This window comes from Homarus americanus, unplaced genomic scaffold (assembly GCF_018991925.1).
Source record: "Homarus americanus isolate GMGI-L3 unplaced genomic scaffold, GMGI_Hamer_2.0 scaffold7626, whole genome shotgun sequence".
Classification (NCBI taxonomy): domain Eukaryota; kingdom Metazoa; phylum Arthropoda; class Malacostraca; order Decapoda; family Nephropidae; genus Homarus; species Homarus americanus.
The window spans coordinates 18607098-18622479 of record NW_024718273.1 but is presented as its reverse complement, the minus strand read 5'-3'; the positions used below and the strand labels follow the sequence as shown (position 1 = coordinate 18622479).

The 15382-nt window shown below is 37.9% G+C and overlaps 1 protein-coding gene across 1 annotated transcript; it reads left to right on the top strand.

Moving 5' to 3' along the window:
- The first annotated feature begins 2829 nt into the window (after positions 1–2829).
- Positions 2830–12877, top strand: LOC121859519 (mitochondrial fission 1 protein-like). Its single transcript, XM_042356378.1, has 5 exons — positions 2830–2964; positions 5634–5725; positions 8215–8332; positions 10004–10109; positions 11474–12877. Exons 1-5 carry the CDS (start codon positions 2914–2916, stop codon positions 11563–11565), a joined length of 459 nt encoding a protein of 152 aa, XP_042212312.1. The 5' UTR covers positions 2830–2913; the 3' UTR covers positions 11566–12877.
- The last annotated feature ends 2505 nt before the right edge of the window (positions 12878–15382 follow it).

Below are 15382 nucleotides of genomic sequence, written 5' to 3'. Positions count from 1 at the left end.
TATAAAAATGAACCTCTTACAAATACAATATTCTCAACTGGTGTAATTTTTATCTCTGCTAGGCAAGACCTTAGACCTAAAGCAAGCCAGGTGAGGGTACAGTGAGAAGATGTTTTTGAAGAATCCAAGTGGTGTAAAATTAAATTAAAGGGAGGAGACTTACTTTTTGTTGGGTGTATCTACAGATCCCCAAACTGCAGCTTACCAAACCAAAGGACCTAGAGCCTTAATAGACAACGCAGAGAGGCTCAACCCTAGCCACCTCCTTATCATGGAAGACTTTAACTATGGCGACATCGACTGGAGAAATGAGTTCACGCCAAATGACTTAAATAACCCTGCTACTCTTTTTGTAGACACTTTTGAGAGATAATTTTCTGTTCCAACATGTTAGAGACCCGACACATTACAGAGGAGAGCAAACACCCAAACCACTGGACCTCATCATAATGAACGAGGAGGGTATGGTGGCCAAACTGGAACACCTAGCCCCAGTTGGCACCAGCCACTATGTAATGCTGTCCTTCAGGTTTAACTGTTACTCATTTCAAGACAAAATCAGGCCAAGGTGTAAATATTACAAGGGCAATTACGACGGGATGAGGAAGGAGATGAGGGGTATCCACTGGCCTGACTCACTAAGGCATAAGAATGTGGCCACTACACTAAATATCATAGCTAGTAAAATGAACCATTTGATCGAGAAATACATACCCAAGACCAAACCCAGTGCCTCTAGGAATACAAAGGAGACCGCTACACATGAACTCTGCGGCGGTCGACAAAGTTAAGAAGAAACCCCAGAAATTCAAGAATTGGGTTAGGTCAAACGATGAGCGGGACAGGAGGATGTATGCAAGAGCCAGGAACCAAGCAAAGGCAGAGTGTAGAAGGGCTGAAAAGGAGTTCCAGAGGCTGGTTGCAAGCGAGGTCAAGTCAAACCCAAAGGCGTTTTACCGCTATACAAAGTCGAAATTAAAAACGGGAGTAGGAGTATCGGACCTGAGGCTTGAAGATGACAGTTACGCAGATTCTGACCAGGACAAAGCTGAGGCATTGAACAGCTTCTTTTCCTCTGTGTTCACAAGAGAGGATGTGAACAATCTTCCTATGTTTGAGGACAGACAGTACGACACAGCACTGACCCACATTGTGTTCACAGAAGAGGGTATAAGAAATAAACTGTCCAGGCTAAAGGTTCATAAGAGTCCCGGCCCTGACATGGTGCATTCTAGAGTGCTAAGAGAGTTGTGCAATAAGCTTGCTGGGCCCCTGAAGATCCTGTTCAGTAAATGCCTGGATGAGCGAAAGGTCCCCAGTAATTGGAAAGTGGCTTATGTGAGTCCTATCTTCAAGAAGGCCTATCGTCACTCCACGAACAACTATAGACCGGTTAGGCTGACCAACATAGTATGTAAAGTACTTGATAGTATTATAAGAGCTGTCACGATGGAACATCTACTACGAAACAACCCTGTAAACTTACTAGTGTAAAGGATTGCCAACACGGTTTTACGCCGGGGCGCTCCTACTTAACACAATTACTCAAGGTATTGGATATTTGGACCCATATTCTGGAACAGGGTGGTAACAGGGTGGTAACGATCTTCAAGAGTGAAGTGCTTCTCCATCTGGAGTACTGTCACCCCGTCTGGTCCCCAAGATATGCTAAAGACTGTCAGTTGGTTGAAAATGTTCAAAGGAGGGCCACCAGACTGGTGCCTGCACTACGGCACCTCAGCTACCCTAAGAGATTGGAGCGCCTGATCTTGCCTAGTTTATACTGCAGACGGGCAAGGGGTGACCTAATTGAGGTGTATAGCATCTCAAGGGGCACTACTCAATCGAGTGTCCTTACTTGGAGCTGGCGGACGCTCGCCCCACAAGAGGTCACAGCTCAAGATCGAAGAAGCCGCAAGTCCAGAAAACTGAAACTTTTTCGGAGTGAGGGTTGTGAACTCTTGGAACAATCTGTCAGAAAGTGTTGTGTGAGTTCTTTCAAGACCAGACTTGACCAACACGAGCAGGTTCAGGTACATTCAGGAGCCGGCGCATGCCCAGTACCCGCCAACAGTGCGTAACAGAGAGCCAGTACATGCCTAGTACTCAGGGCCGGATTTACCTACTTGTGGGCCCCAGGCCAAAATCATCAGTGGGCCCCCAAATTTATAGAAATGTTTGCATGTTTCATTGATCAATATATACAGTATATGTATATATATATATATATATATATATATATATATATATATATATATATATATATATATATATATATATATATATATGTATATATATATTAATTATTTATTTTTTATTTTATTTTTGTCCACAAGGGGGCTAGTTATTGGGTACCCCCTTGTCAACCATGTGCAAGGTGAAGCGCAAAAGCGTTTACAGCGCCATTATAACGTTAATATCAAATTATACCACTCAGTTTATTATACTCAGTGAATACATATAAAGCGTTATAAATCAGTGTGGGTCCTAAAGAGTATCAAACAACTCAAAGTTTAAAAAAATACCAAGTTGAAGTTACAGCGAGGAATGATTTTCTGGATTTAGTATCTTAACCACTTATCAGCTTACTATCCGGTCTGGTAATCTGTTAATATATATATATATATATATATATATATATATATATATATATATATATATATATATATATATATATATATATATATATATATATATATATATATATATATATTTATAATGTTCTTAGGAATTTGTCTTTAAACGCGAATTCTACGTTAGTGCTTATACTAATCATCAAGAAAAATACAACTCACTTTATGAGTTAATAAGTACACTTGTTACGTATAAAAGACTCCGTTGTTAATATAAGACATTGATGAAGTATACAGGAGCAGGTTGTGAGGCGTTGCGTCAGCTGAGTGAGGTGTAAACATGGAGATGGCTGACCCACTGGACGACGTCTGTTCCCCTGAAGACTTGAAGGTCAGTTGGTCTGTATTACAACTTCACTGACACAGCAAAGGGAAATTGTACTAGACGTAAGAATTATATTGAAAATGTCAGGTAAACGGTAACGGATATTGGTGCGGAGTTATGACCATGACTCACGACTAATAACGTGAGTTTTGCCATACGTGCAGGACATCAGTAATGGAAGAGTATAAATACTTCATGTTAGGAAGGTGGTAAATTAGCAGATTACAGCAACCAAAGAATCTAACATACAATATAACCAAATCAAACCTTACCTAACCCCTTAGCCTGGGGCTCCTCCCCCGGACCCCGAGAGTGTAATACAGTATAAGAAAATGATCATAGTAAAAGTAGTTCTGTCAAGTGAGTGCAGTGAGTTTCCTGGGTTCTGTGGTTGCTGTTTACTGCAATATTACCTGAATGGTTTGTGTTCTTGTAATTTGCTGAATTGTGTTTTCAACGGACTGTCCTTGGGTGTGTGACTTCCGTTTGGGTTAGGTAAATATTTCGGCAAAATTATCACTAAGTAGGTATTATTTTACATTAAGACATCGTGTGCCCGAAAGTTTAGTGAAACATTTAGATCTCCTTATTCTGAGCATTTTGAACCCCATATATATAACTGGCGGAAATGGATAATAGCGACAGAATTGAATTTAATTGATTTTATGTAGTTTTCAGTCTTCGTCTGTGAGGAGATGTTATCGGCACATCATGCAGGCACAATATTGACTGATGTCATCCAGTCGTGAATGATGTATCGATATCATGCGACTTTTTTTGACCAATCACATTTGACTTTTTCAAAGGAAGCAGCCTGGGTAATTTCATTGACCAGTCTCACAATGGCCGTAGTGGAGGTTGGTTGTCATTTGTGCTCCTATCATTATTTAAGTTTATTGCCGAGTTTTACGAGAAGGCGATCATTCTGTCCAATTCTTACGTATCCCTGGTCCTTCCACTTCTAAGGTACTATTGTATGTTTGGACATGGTGCATAGAGTCTTAAACTACTGAAACATTTAGGTTAGTTTAAGCTAGGCCTACCGGGGGTCCGGTGGCGGAGCCCCCGGCTAGGGGTTAGGCTAAGTTTTGTTAGGTTAGAGGACTCGTTTTCGTTTTCTCCCCCACCCAAAATCCGATTTCCCAGGCTCTCCCCCATTATTGTTCACATTGTTTCAGCATACTGAATACATAGAGTACAGGTAAATACTGTACATACTCGTATACAGTGCAGATATACACTGTACATAGATGTGAACATATATAATGGGTCATTTTTGTTTACCACCCATCACATTTTTTCACATAGAAAATATTGTTGGGGTGGGCTGGAAAGAAGCGGGATAACTTAGAAAAATAAATTAAAAGTGATTTGCCCCATAGATAAGTGTCAGAATCATCTAAAACAACAAGAAAACTATCGAAAAAATATATTTTTCATGTGATAAAGGGTGATGGGTGGATAACGAAAAATGACCGTCTTGGGTAGCCTGAGAAATGCTATTTGGTAATGGTGTAAGAGATGGTTAACACCAGTAGTTATTCAATTTCATTAATTTTTCCATAAATGTTGTTTGGGTGATAGTGATAAAAACGTAGTGGATATTTTTCCGTGACCGGCTAAGTTCCTACTAACACTATTTTACGGTGAGTGCGCTCTGAATGGCTTAGTACTTTCTGTTTAATATGATTAGTAGGAAGTTAGATAAGGTGAGGAAGGTTTCTTTAGTTGGGTTAGGTCAGGTTCTAGTAAATGTTGCCTCCTTTATAATGATAGTTTCCATGCATAACAGAAATATGGTTAGGTGTGTTTACAGCTACACAACGATTGACTCACGGCAAAATAAATGCCAAATGCTGCCAGAGTTACAATCAAATGTAGTTCTCGCATTGTTCACTGGTAATAGACGATTAGGCAATCAGAGCGCACTCACGGTAAAATAGCGTTTATAGGACGGCCCGTCACGGCAAAATATCTACTGCCTAATAAAAGCGGTGAAGGTGGAGGGCCGTTATCACCAGAAGGACTTATGGAATTGCACCAAATTTTCAAGAGGTGTTTGAATGATACTGAGAAATGAAATCGAGGCGACAACATTGTAGTATTTTTTCTTTTTAGCTTTTCCTTTGATCTTAAATAATTTGTTAGTGGGCAAGGCTTGAAAGAAGAGGGAAATAGCAGGGTAAAAACACTGCAAACACTGATCATATGACAGTAATTTCACATCTCTGTGTTCCTTTGTAGGGGAAGAAATAATATTTAATGTAATTATGGCACCGTCAGATTTCTTGTGCTGACCATGTTTTGGTTCACGTCGTCTGCTATGTAGACGCCCGCGGTCTTTCTTTACATGACAAGAAATGGACACCGATCTCATTGGGCGTGTTTATTATAATTTATATTGCATTCAATTCATATATTTTTCTAGAGATGTTGTTTGAGTGATAGTAAGAAAAATCGAAATAATAATGTATAGGTTAGGGGAGTTGGGTAAGGTATATTGTACTGTACATATATATAGCATGTGTAGATTATAATACATTACACTGTACATTAAATATAATATTACATAGAGTAAATAAATATTTTCAATTTGTTACTTTGTGTAAGAGACAAAATATAATTGCCAGTAACTACTGTAACATATTATTATACTCTGACTTGTTCTGTTTCAGGGTTTTGAAAAAGTTTACAATGAAGAATTATGTAAAGGTGAAGTTTCAAGCAAGGCACAATTTAATTATGCTTGTTTTTTAGTTCGCAGCAAGTAAGTAAATTATTTTTCATAGTACTGTACTGTACTATAGAGTAATCATTATAGTATTTCCACGCTAACCTGGCCCATAAACCACGCCCTTCTTCTATACTAATAGCTGATTGGTTCACAGAAAATTCAAACTAATTGTGTTCACAACTGGTAAGCAGACCTGTTATTATCAAAAATAATGTTAAATATCTCGACTATCAAAATGCAAATGATTTCAAGGCATTAGCACTTCAGAGAGGATGTTAGAGATTTTAAATATATATCATAAAAGGTCGATATAAATAGATGCTTATATATGCGCAGTTATGGGAGAGGTAGAACGCTCCGGGGAGCCAATCAGTTATTTGTAGCTATAGACGAGGGGCGCCCCTGCCAGGTTAGCGTAGAAAGGGTATAGGTTTTGTACATTTTCAGAATCCTCTACACTTACTGTGGAATAAGCATGTCATTTGGGCATTCTGGATTGTGGTACTGTACTGTACAGGTATCCCTTGTTTAGCATTAATTTACGTAATGTTAATTCAGTTTAGTGAAAAAAATTTATATCCTTTTCCACTTAACGTCAGGTTAATATTCGGTTTAGCTATACCGTGACTCACTGGGTAGGGGAAAACTGGAGATGAGGTGGCCTGTGAGAGGGCACGTTGTCATTGTTACACGCGGTGAAACTATAAAAGATGTAGAAAAATCATTGCAATACAATACTCTAATGTGGCTTAGAAATAAAGAAAATATAATATAAAACAATAAATTAAAAAACTGAAGAGCTTCGATATGTATGTGTGAGAAGTGAACATATTTGTGGAGGTAATGGGGTGAAACTGTATTGCCAGCCAGTAAGCCCAGTTGCATCCCTTCCCTGATGTGACAGCCTGGCGTACATACAGCAAGGCAGCAGCTCCATGTCTTCGAGTCAGCTGGGTGACTGCCCGGTTGAACTGTGTTGCATCACTTAGAGGATGGTTTGAGTGTGGAAGGAGCTATTTTTTATACACAAAAATCGTGCTATTGTATTGTATGATATGCCATGTATCAATTTTTGTTTATTATAACAATTTTTGTTCATTTTGAAGTATGCAATATGAAATTTGTTCGAATTAGGCTCACTTGTGCTCACAAAATTGCTTAACTCTGAACTGCATAGAACTTTGATGTTAATAAATCAAAATTGTTTAACTTCCAAACTGTTTATAACAAACTCATTTATTATTATTATTATCAGGGAGTACAGTACAGTACTCGGTGTTTACCTCCCTGCCGTTCAACCTGTTATCTGCCCTTAGTGTTTTGCTTTTATCCCTCATTTAGCGATAATTTTTTGAATGTTAGGTTTTCAAAAACACAACCCCATCATTAAACATTGAGTTGTGCCACTTTAGGAATGTAGCAAGACTTGTTTGACTTTTCATGCCAAATTTACCCTAGTTGTATTAATCTCTCCAGTCCCAAGGCACTTGTGCATTTATGTAACTTAGGTTATGAATAATTAAGAAAAGACAGATTCTGAAAATGTGTACCTGTACAACATTCACTTTGTTTTGTTTTGTTCTTTTCCAAATCTGATTATAACACAGTACACATATCCCTTAAACTACGTGGGCTTAAACGATGCGGCCGTTGCCCTTTGTGGATTGCACTACGGGTTGCATGGGGAGCAAGAGAGGTTGTGTACATGCATCTGACAACTTATCACTACTGGCCGCGAAGGGTCTCTACAGTGGGGGAGGAGAATTGCACACTTCCTCGCCCCCACTGTTACCCACACTGCCAGCCTGCAAAGAGTTCTGTTGTTTACATATCCCTTACCCTACCACCTTCCCCTACTCTCACCATGCCTCATAAATGCCCTACCCCTGCTGGAGGTTATCAAGGCTCTATTGGCAAGCCTGCCAAGGTGAGGAAGGTGCTGATTATGGTGGTATGAGCTATGCTGCCTGTGGTCGCCATTATGGCATGAATGAGTTGAGCATTTGCTCTTCCCTGGCTCATCTGCCTCCCTTCCAGAGGCAGATAAGAATTAATTCTCATTCAAAACATCATCATCACCACCAACTTATCAACAGTATCATCATTCATCACATAATCATCATAGCAGGGGGAGAGAGGCCACACTGTGATGGTAACAACTTCATATTTTTATCCATTGTGAACTTTGTTACTTTACATTAACTGTTCAATTCATTTTGATGTATTTCAAACATCTGGAGTATTTTATTTTTATTTTTTGTCAATTTTGGCTTCCTGTAGGTGAACATGGCCATTTTGGGTCTGAGGTTTCCATCAACCTAACCCGCGTGTTGCTTAAGGGATATGTGTAATGCATTTAATGTTATAAATGTTCCCTGTTTTTTGTAGAATCGACTAGAAATTTGTTTTTAAAGATTGCCTTAAATTAATCATTTCATGTGTTTATAAAAAAATATCTTATTTATATATGAGTTATTTTTACACATCAATAACTTATCTGATTTATGGTGTGCCATTGTTAGATACCCAGCAGACATCCAGCGTGGGGTTGTGCTGTTGGAGGAGCTCTACAAACACCCAGATGAAATTGGTAAACGAGACTACGTGTACTACCTTGCCATTGGGAATGCTCGACTGAAGGTATGGATTTTACTGTTTTTATGTACCATTCCCTCTGGGAGAGTCTATCTGAGTGTAGTGTAGGTTCTCTCTTTAGCTCTACAGGTATACTTCCTCTTTATCATCATTTCTGACTTAGAAGTACCTTTATTATATACCTAGCTATCATTTGAGTCACCTGGCCCTACCTCAATTATAAAATGGGGTGGCAGAATCAGCCCTTCATTTTTCTTGTTGTGAATTTTATTTTTGTTTGATATACTGTACAGCAGGCATGGGCAACCTTTCTTCAGTCATGGGCCTCATTTCGATTTAAGTATTTTTCATGTGAGCCAACCCGCCAAGATTTATAGCCTACCTAACCCAAAAGTAATGTTAATATTGTATTAGCGCAGACAGTGAAACGGTTTATTGTCACGTCCACCTTATGATATTTTCAGTTTACAATCAAAGTCTTTTTCCCATTTATGACACAAATCCATCATAATAATTGTTTAAGTAATATGTTAATGTTTCTTGGCATTTACCAGAAGGTGAGTGAGGCTGTCTGAGAATACCTTGACTTTTCCTACAATTTCAGCATTTTTCTTACTTGTGAGACACCCACCAGAATATGGAGAGAGACAGTCTACCAACAATGAAGAGACCTATACCTTTGACCCGTGTGACCACCGCCCGTGACCCCACTTGGACTTACCCAACCTTAGTTAATTCCCAAGTGACCCACTGCCACATAGCAGCTAATCCATCAAACGGGCCGTGCCGAGGCAGCCCGTAAACTCAAATTAAAATATTTATATTGTTAACTATTTATACTTATTTTACTGTTGCGTTTTCATAGTTCTACTCTTAGTTGATGAAACAGTAACAAATTGTATGTGAATATTATTCTTTTAATAAATATTGCTTTACTCACAGAAGCTGGCTGCATCTACCGACGCTGGTTATATTAAATAGAATTTCTCAATCACTCTGCGGGCCATACAAAGAAATGGTTCGGGCTGCGGTTTTCCCATTCCTGCTGTACAATTCAGGGCCCCTATAAATTTATGGGATTAGGATATCAAATGGCAGTGAATCGCCAAATCCATGAATAACATTTAAGACCGAGGGAGGGCTACATTTTTACTTGTGTACAAGAAATGTATATTCCCTTTGTGTGTTAGACCTTAGGACAATTATTTCTTTTACCTGTACTGTATTGTATATATATATATATTGTGTGTGTGTGTGTGTAGACTCAACAAAAACACTTAAATAAATAATAATGGAAAATTCTAAATAATAAGTAACAAATTTATAAAAATGTGAGTCTACCTCAAGTCAATACTTTATTAATAAGTAATAAAACACGGACTTGAGGGTAGACTCTCACATTTTAATAAATTGTTTGACTAATGAAGAATTTTCAATTATTTATTTATATGTATTTGTGTGTGTGTCTACACACACACATACTATAATACAGGTAAAGTATTGTCTCTAAACAGAATGGCTCTGTCCCAGCCACGAAAATGCCGGCAACTTTAAAGCCATACACAAACATTCTTGGGTACATCTAGGGTGTCATCCGTGAATAATAGAGGACATGATATAAAAATCTGCGAACTTTGGGGGCCTATATGTTTTTATGGCATAATATGCCAATCATTTGATGGTTTTAGAGAGTTAACTGTGTACCTTGTATTGCAGGAGTACCAGATAGCACTGAAATACCTGAAAGGACTTCTGCGGGTAGAACCATCAAATCGACAAGTTCTTGAACTTGAAGCGAGTATTAAGAAGAGAATGGAAAATGGTGAGTTTTTCAAATTAGAGTTTTTGCCCTGATAAAGACAGTAGTGGCTTACTGGATATACAGCACAGCTCTCATTGGCTTCATGAAAACCGGCATTGTATATTGTATATCCATGTAGTGTACATGTACCTTTTATTACCCAGATTTAGTTTATACCAGGCTCAGGATGTTATGTATGTACAGTAGATGTGCATCATGCTTTTAATCTTTCCCATGGACAGGTATAATGCATCCCATGCATGACTTTTGAGAGAGAGAGAGACTATACACAAATCACTAATGTAAGAACACGCTTAAATTATGATAAAAACATATTAAAATGAGACTAATACTACAGAAATCAATATTTGGTTACTTTTCTCTATTACTGTGTGTGTTGTGTATAGAGAAACATTACCACACAAGTTTCCACAATATGTTGAGTCATTGTATGGAATTACAATTGTTTGTATTATTTTTTTATTTATTTACTTATTTATTTTTTAGATATACAGTATTTACTTGTCATTAATGTTATGTTGTATTGCAGGCATGGGCAATCTTTCCTCAGTCATGGGCCGCATTACGATTTAGGTATTTTTCTGTGGGCCAACCCACCAAGATTTATAGCCTACCTAACCCAAAAGTAATGTTAATATTGTATTAGCACAGACATAAGACAATATTTTGGCGGTTTCGGCCAAAAATTAGATTTCGTTGAAAATCTCAGTATAAGTACGTACTCCTGAGCATGTGTTGTAGGAATCATTAATGAGATCAAGTGATTCTTCTCCCTTGGCTTGTGTGGTAAAATTCACTCAGTCAATTGTCTCATGATTAAAATATATATATACTCTACAGGAAGTTTGGGGGGGTTATTCTGAGACATACTGTACACTTCAGAATTATGAAGTGCATTATGCATTTTGAAAACACCCTCTGTGTATGTGCTAATTTAAATATGAATTTGCTATTTAGTGTTCTTTATTGATTATGTATTTATGTTATTGTATTAGAAGTGCCTACTAATGTACATGCTCCTGGAACTGACCACTATGGCATTTTCACAGTACTGTAGTTCGATTACAGTACAATATTATGTGTACGTATATAACATCCTGGACCACAAATAACGAGTAATCCCCTTTTCTATAGAAACTGTACCCCTAGAGAAACCAAAGGGTTACTTATATTGAGAAACTGGACAGATTGAGAAAAGTGTGAATGGTACAGCACCAGTTTTGATAAATGTGCAGTAACTGATATGTTAGGGAGGTTCTGTGGTAGACACTTGGCAGTGTGGGATGTAGGGGTAGGTGTGTGTGTGAGACATCAATAAGTAAATGTTTTATATATTTATTCTAATGGATAAATTTGTCTTACAGAAGCCCTGAAAGGAGCAGCAATAGCAGGTGGAGCTGTCCTAGGTCTTGGGGTGTTAGTGGGACTGGGTGTTGCTTTGAGCAAGAGGAATTAAGACATTACTCATGGGATGGTATGATGAGCAGCTGTTTTTTAACCCTTTCAGTGCAGTTGCCTTATAAACCAGCATCTACTTACTGTGTGGTATACTATATTTAAATATTGAAGAAGGAAAAATCTTATACATTGACTAGCAGTGAATAGATTACTTATTTCTATTTACAGAAATATATAACTTGTCTCAAAACAGTTGTCTCTACTGTTCCTACACAAGATGAGAGGGTGCTTGTCAGTAGCAGGGCAGCACTGTCACTCACGAGTATACAAGTGTGATTCTATTATATTTAGTTGATTTTTCTTGCTTCTGTTCCACCATACAATACCCTATTATAATACAATAGTATACACTATGAGTGATGTCACTAAGTGCATCTGAGTTGATACTGTCAATAAAATCTACATAATCTGGATTATCTTCCACAGATGCATAAGCAATCGTTGTTGTCATACAGGTTGCTTTGCCACTATAGGGCAAGAAATAGCAGATTGGCAAAGTTGAACACTTACACAAATATTTCAGTGAAATATATCACATGGGAATTTAGATACAAAAAACCCTATGTGTACTGTTTGTAGTGCATGGAAAGAAAAAGAAATAGAGACCCTTTATTTACCTGCCAGAGTGAAAGGGTTGAGAAATTATTATGTATTTAGATACTTGTAATTTCATATTATCAATGTAAATATGCTGTCTATGATTCATAATATCAGTACTGTGCTCTTGAAAGTTGCACTCTTGGTTGTTAAGTCAATGCCATGGCTGATCTTAGTGACTGGATGAGGAAGAATACCAATCATGCTTTTTCTTGTAAATATCTCTCATTATACTGTTGATGATTGTGTTGCTTTGGTGATCAGTGCCATGGTTGACACACAACCAAGGTCATGTGCTTTAGGGCATTAAGGGATTTATATCCACCTCTTATGCTACAAAAAGGTACTTGTGTCTTTCATCAGTAGTCATTGCCTTATTGTCAGGAGAAGGTACATAAATATGTAAGTCACCAGGAAACTATTTATGAGAGAGTGGTTTTGAAATTAAAGTTTCCAGTATTTGTAAATATAAATAAGGTTACATATCATGCTTGTATACTGTACAGTATTTATCAGGATTACTGTACTGATAATTGAAAATTTCCTGTAAAGGATTATGACCATTATTTAATGTGGGGGAGAGACTGTGACTGACTTAACCTTGGGTGTGTATTGTATATTGATTTGAGGAAAGGTGTTCCTCATGCTTAGCATGTTAAGGTGTTTGATTTATTGTAATATAGAATTGTCTCAGTAAACCTTACTGGAGTTTTTATCTGAGTTTCCTCTCCAAGAATATAAATGCTAAGATATGTATGGCTGTGAAAGGGTTTTCATTACTTACACTTAATTTATGTTAATTTCAAGTTGATAATTTGTAAGCACTGTACTGGTATAGGGTAAGTATATAAAAATGAGGATATCAATTTGATATTCCCTGAAAAATAGAAGAAATTTATAAAGGAAGTAGATGTGTAATACAGTATAAATGTACATCTTACCCTGCAATAATGCAGTATAGATCTTCTGATGCAATATAGACTATTTCATCTTAGAGTTTAGTGTATAATGTCAAATTGTTGTAAGACCAAACCATATTGTTAAATAACACATTCCTCTATGTTATGGGACTCTACTAATTTAAAATTCTTTTTGACTACTCTCCTTTGGTTACTGGACATTAGTGTGTTTTGATGATAAAAATGAACACACTCATGCAGGAATGAGAGTAGAGAACACCTTTATTATGAACACCATAGCCATCAAGGCAGTTTAAACCTCCAAGTACAGTGAAGCTTAGTATTTTTCCTTGATTCTGTTATTATTAATTATTATTATTCAAATCTTTTGGTTTGCATTATGGAGTCCAGCAAATAATATTGCCTTAGTACATTATTCATTAAAGAGCACAATGAATGACATGAAATATCTTGCTTTATCTTAAACATGGCTTCTTAATATTCCAGGGATCTTCCCTCCTTTGTCTGGTCTATTGTTCTTGATGCCTTCCCTACCTCCCGTGTACTTACCTCCTCCCCTTCCGTGTACTTGCCTCCTCCCCTCCCGTGTACTTACCTCCTCCCTCCGTGTACTTGCCTCCTCCCCTCCGTGTACTCACCTCCTCCCCTCCGTGTACTTGCCTCCTCCCCTCCGTGTACTTACCTCCTCCCCTCCGTGTACCCTCCTCCCCTCCCGTGTACTTACCTCCTCCCCTCCCGTGTACTTACCTCCTCCCCTCCCGTGTCCTCACCTCTTCTCCTCCTTTGCCTGCTTGCTCTATTCCTTTTATCCCTCTCCTGTTTCTCTTTAGTGTATTGTTCCATCTTTCCCTCCCACAATACCAACATACCTGCAACATTACCCTAATACCTCTTTGTGCACGTGTGTGGTGGATCCCATACACTTCACTTTTTCTTAGTCCTACTATTCTGCCAGCCCTAAGTGACTAAACTGGTGTCAAGATGTTGTCCCAAAAAGGGCAGGAAGAGAGAGAGAGAGGACATTTTTGAAGCCACAGTGTTTGTGCAGGGATGTGTTTGGGTCAGGTGACCTGCCAGTTTCTCAATAATGCTGACCATCAGTGATCACACATGAGTTACACGCTGAGAACCTGTTTTGGCTGACAGGTTGTTACCTTGCCTTGTTACTCCTAAATTGTGGTCTTGCAACTCCTTCGTGAATTTAGCAGTGTAATAACATGTAGACTGGGTGTTCAGTTCTCTACAACTCACTCATAATTCACATTCTTTACATACTGAAAGTTGCAATTATACAGTTAGGTTATGTTATTGCTAGGCAATATCTACCTGAGTAATTGGCATGGTTTAAAAAGAAGGCTTACTTCTGCATGTTGTGTGTTTATTTCTTGCCAGTATCAGAGTTATATCTGTCCTATCTTGGAGTAGTAACTATGATGGCCCTCCTTTGGACATTTCCAGTTCACTTTTCATGAGAAATGCTGTCAAAAGCCTAAGCAAAGTCCAGATATGTAATGTCAATATTTCCACCATGTTCTAAACATCCAGCAGTTTGAGTAATTACATCAAACTGGAGTGTCCTGGCATCAAACCTTGTTGGTACAGTAGTCATTTACAAGGTCGTCTCATTGTAGATGTTCCGTCGTATCTCATTATAATGCTTTCTAGTATTTTACACTGCTGGTCAGGCTCACTATTTATAATTATTCATGGAGTGGTGATGCCTATGCTTGATATAGGGCACAAGCTCCTTGCATAACTCTCTTAGCACTGGTGTTTTAATTTCGATTTGCACAACAGTAGAAAGCCTTTGGGTTTGACTTGACGTCACTTACAATCCACTTCTGGAACTCTTTTTTCAGCCCTTCTGCCCTCTGACTTTGCCTGGTTCCTGGATCTGCCATACATCCTCCTGCCTTGCTCGTCATTTGTCATAACTCACCTCTTGAATTTCTGAGATTTTTTTTCAACTGTTAACCGCTGCATGTTTTATGGTTAATGACCTTATATTCCTGGTGCCATTGAGTTTGGTCTCCGCTTTATATTTATCAATCAAATACATAGTTCACATTACTGACTATGATATTTTATTAAATTTTTATTAGGTTCTGTACCACATAACTTGAAATTATAGTAACTTACTGTACAGTACTTTATTCTGTGATAGGATACTTAGGTTCTTTAGCACATAAAGATAAAATGGATGTCTTGTGATTTATTCATGGTAAATTATGCACCTACAGTACAGAACTTAGTTTTCATGATTTATTTATGATAAGCTTTCATCCAATCATATTTTCA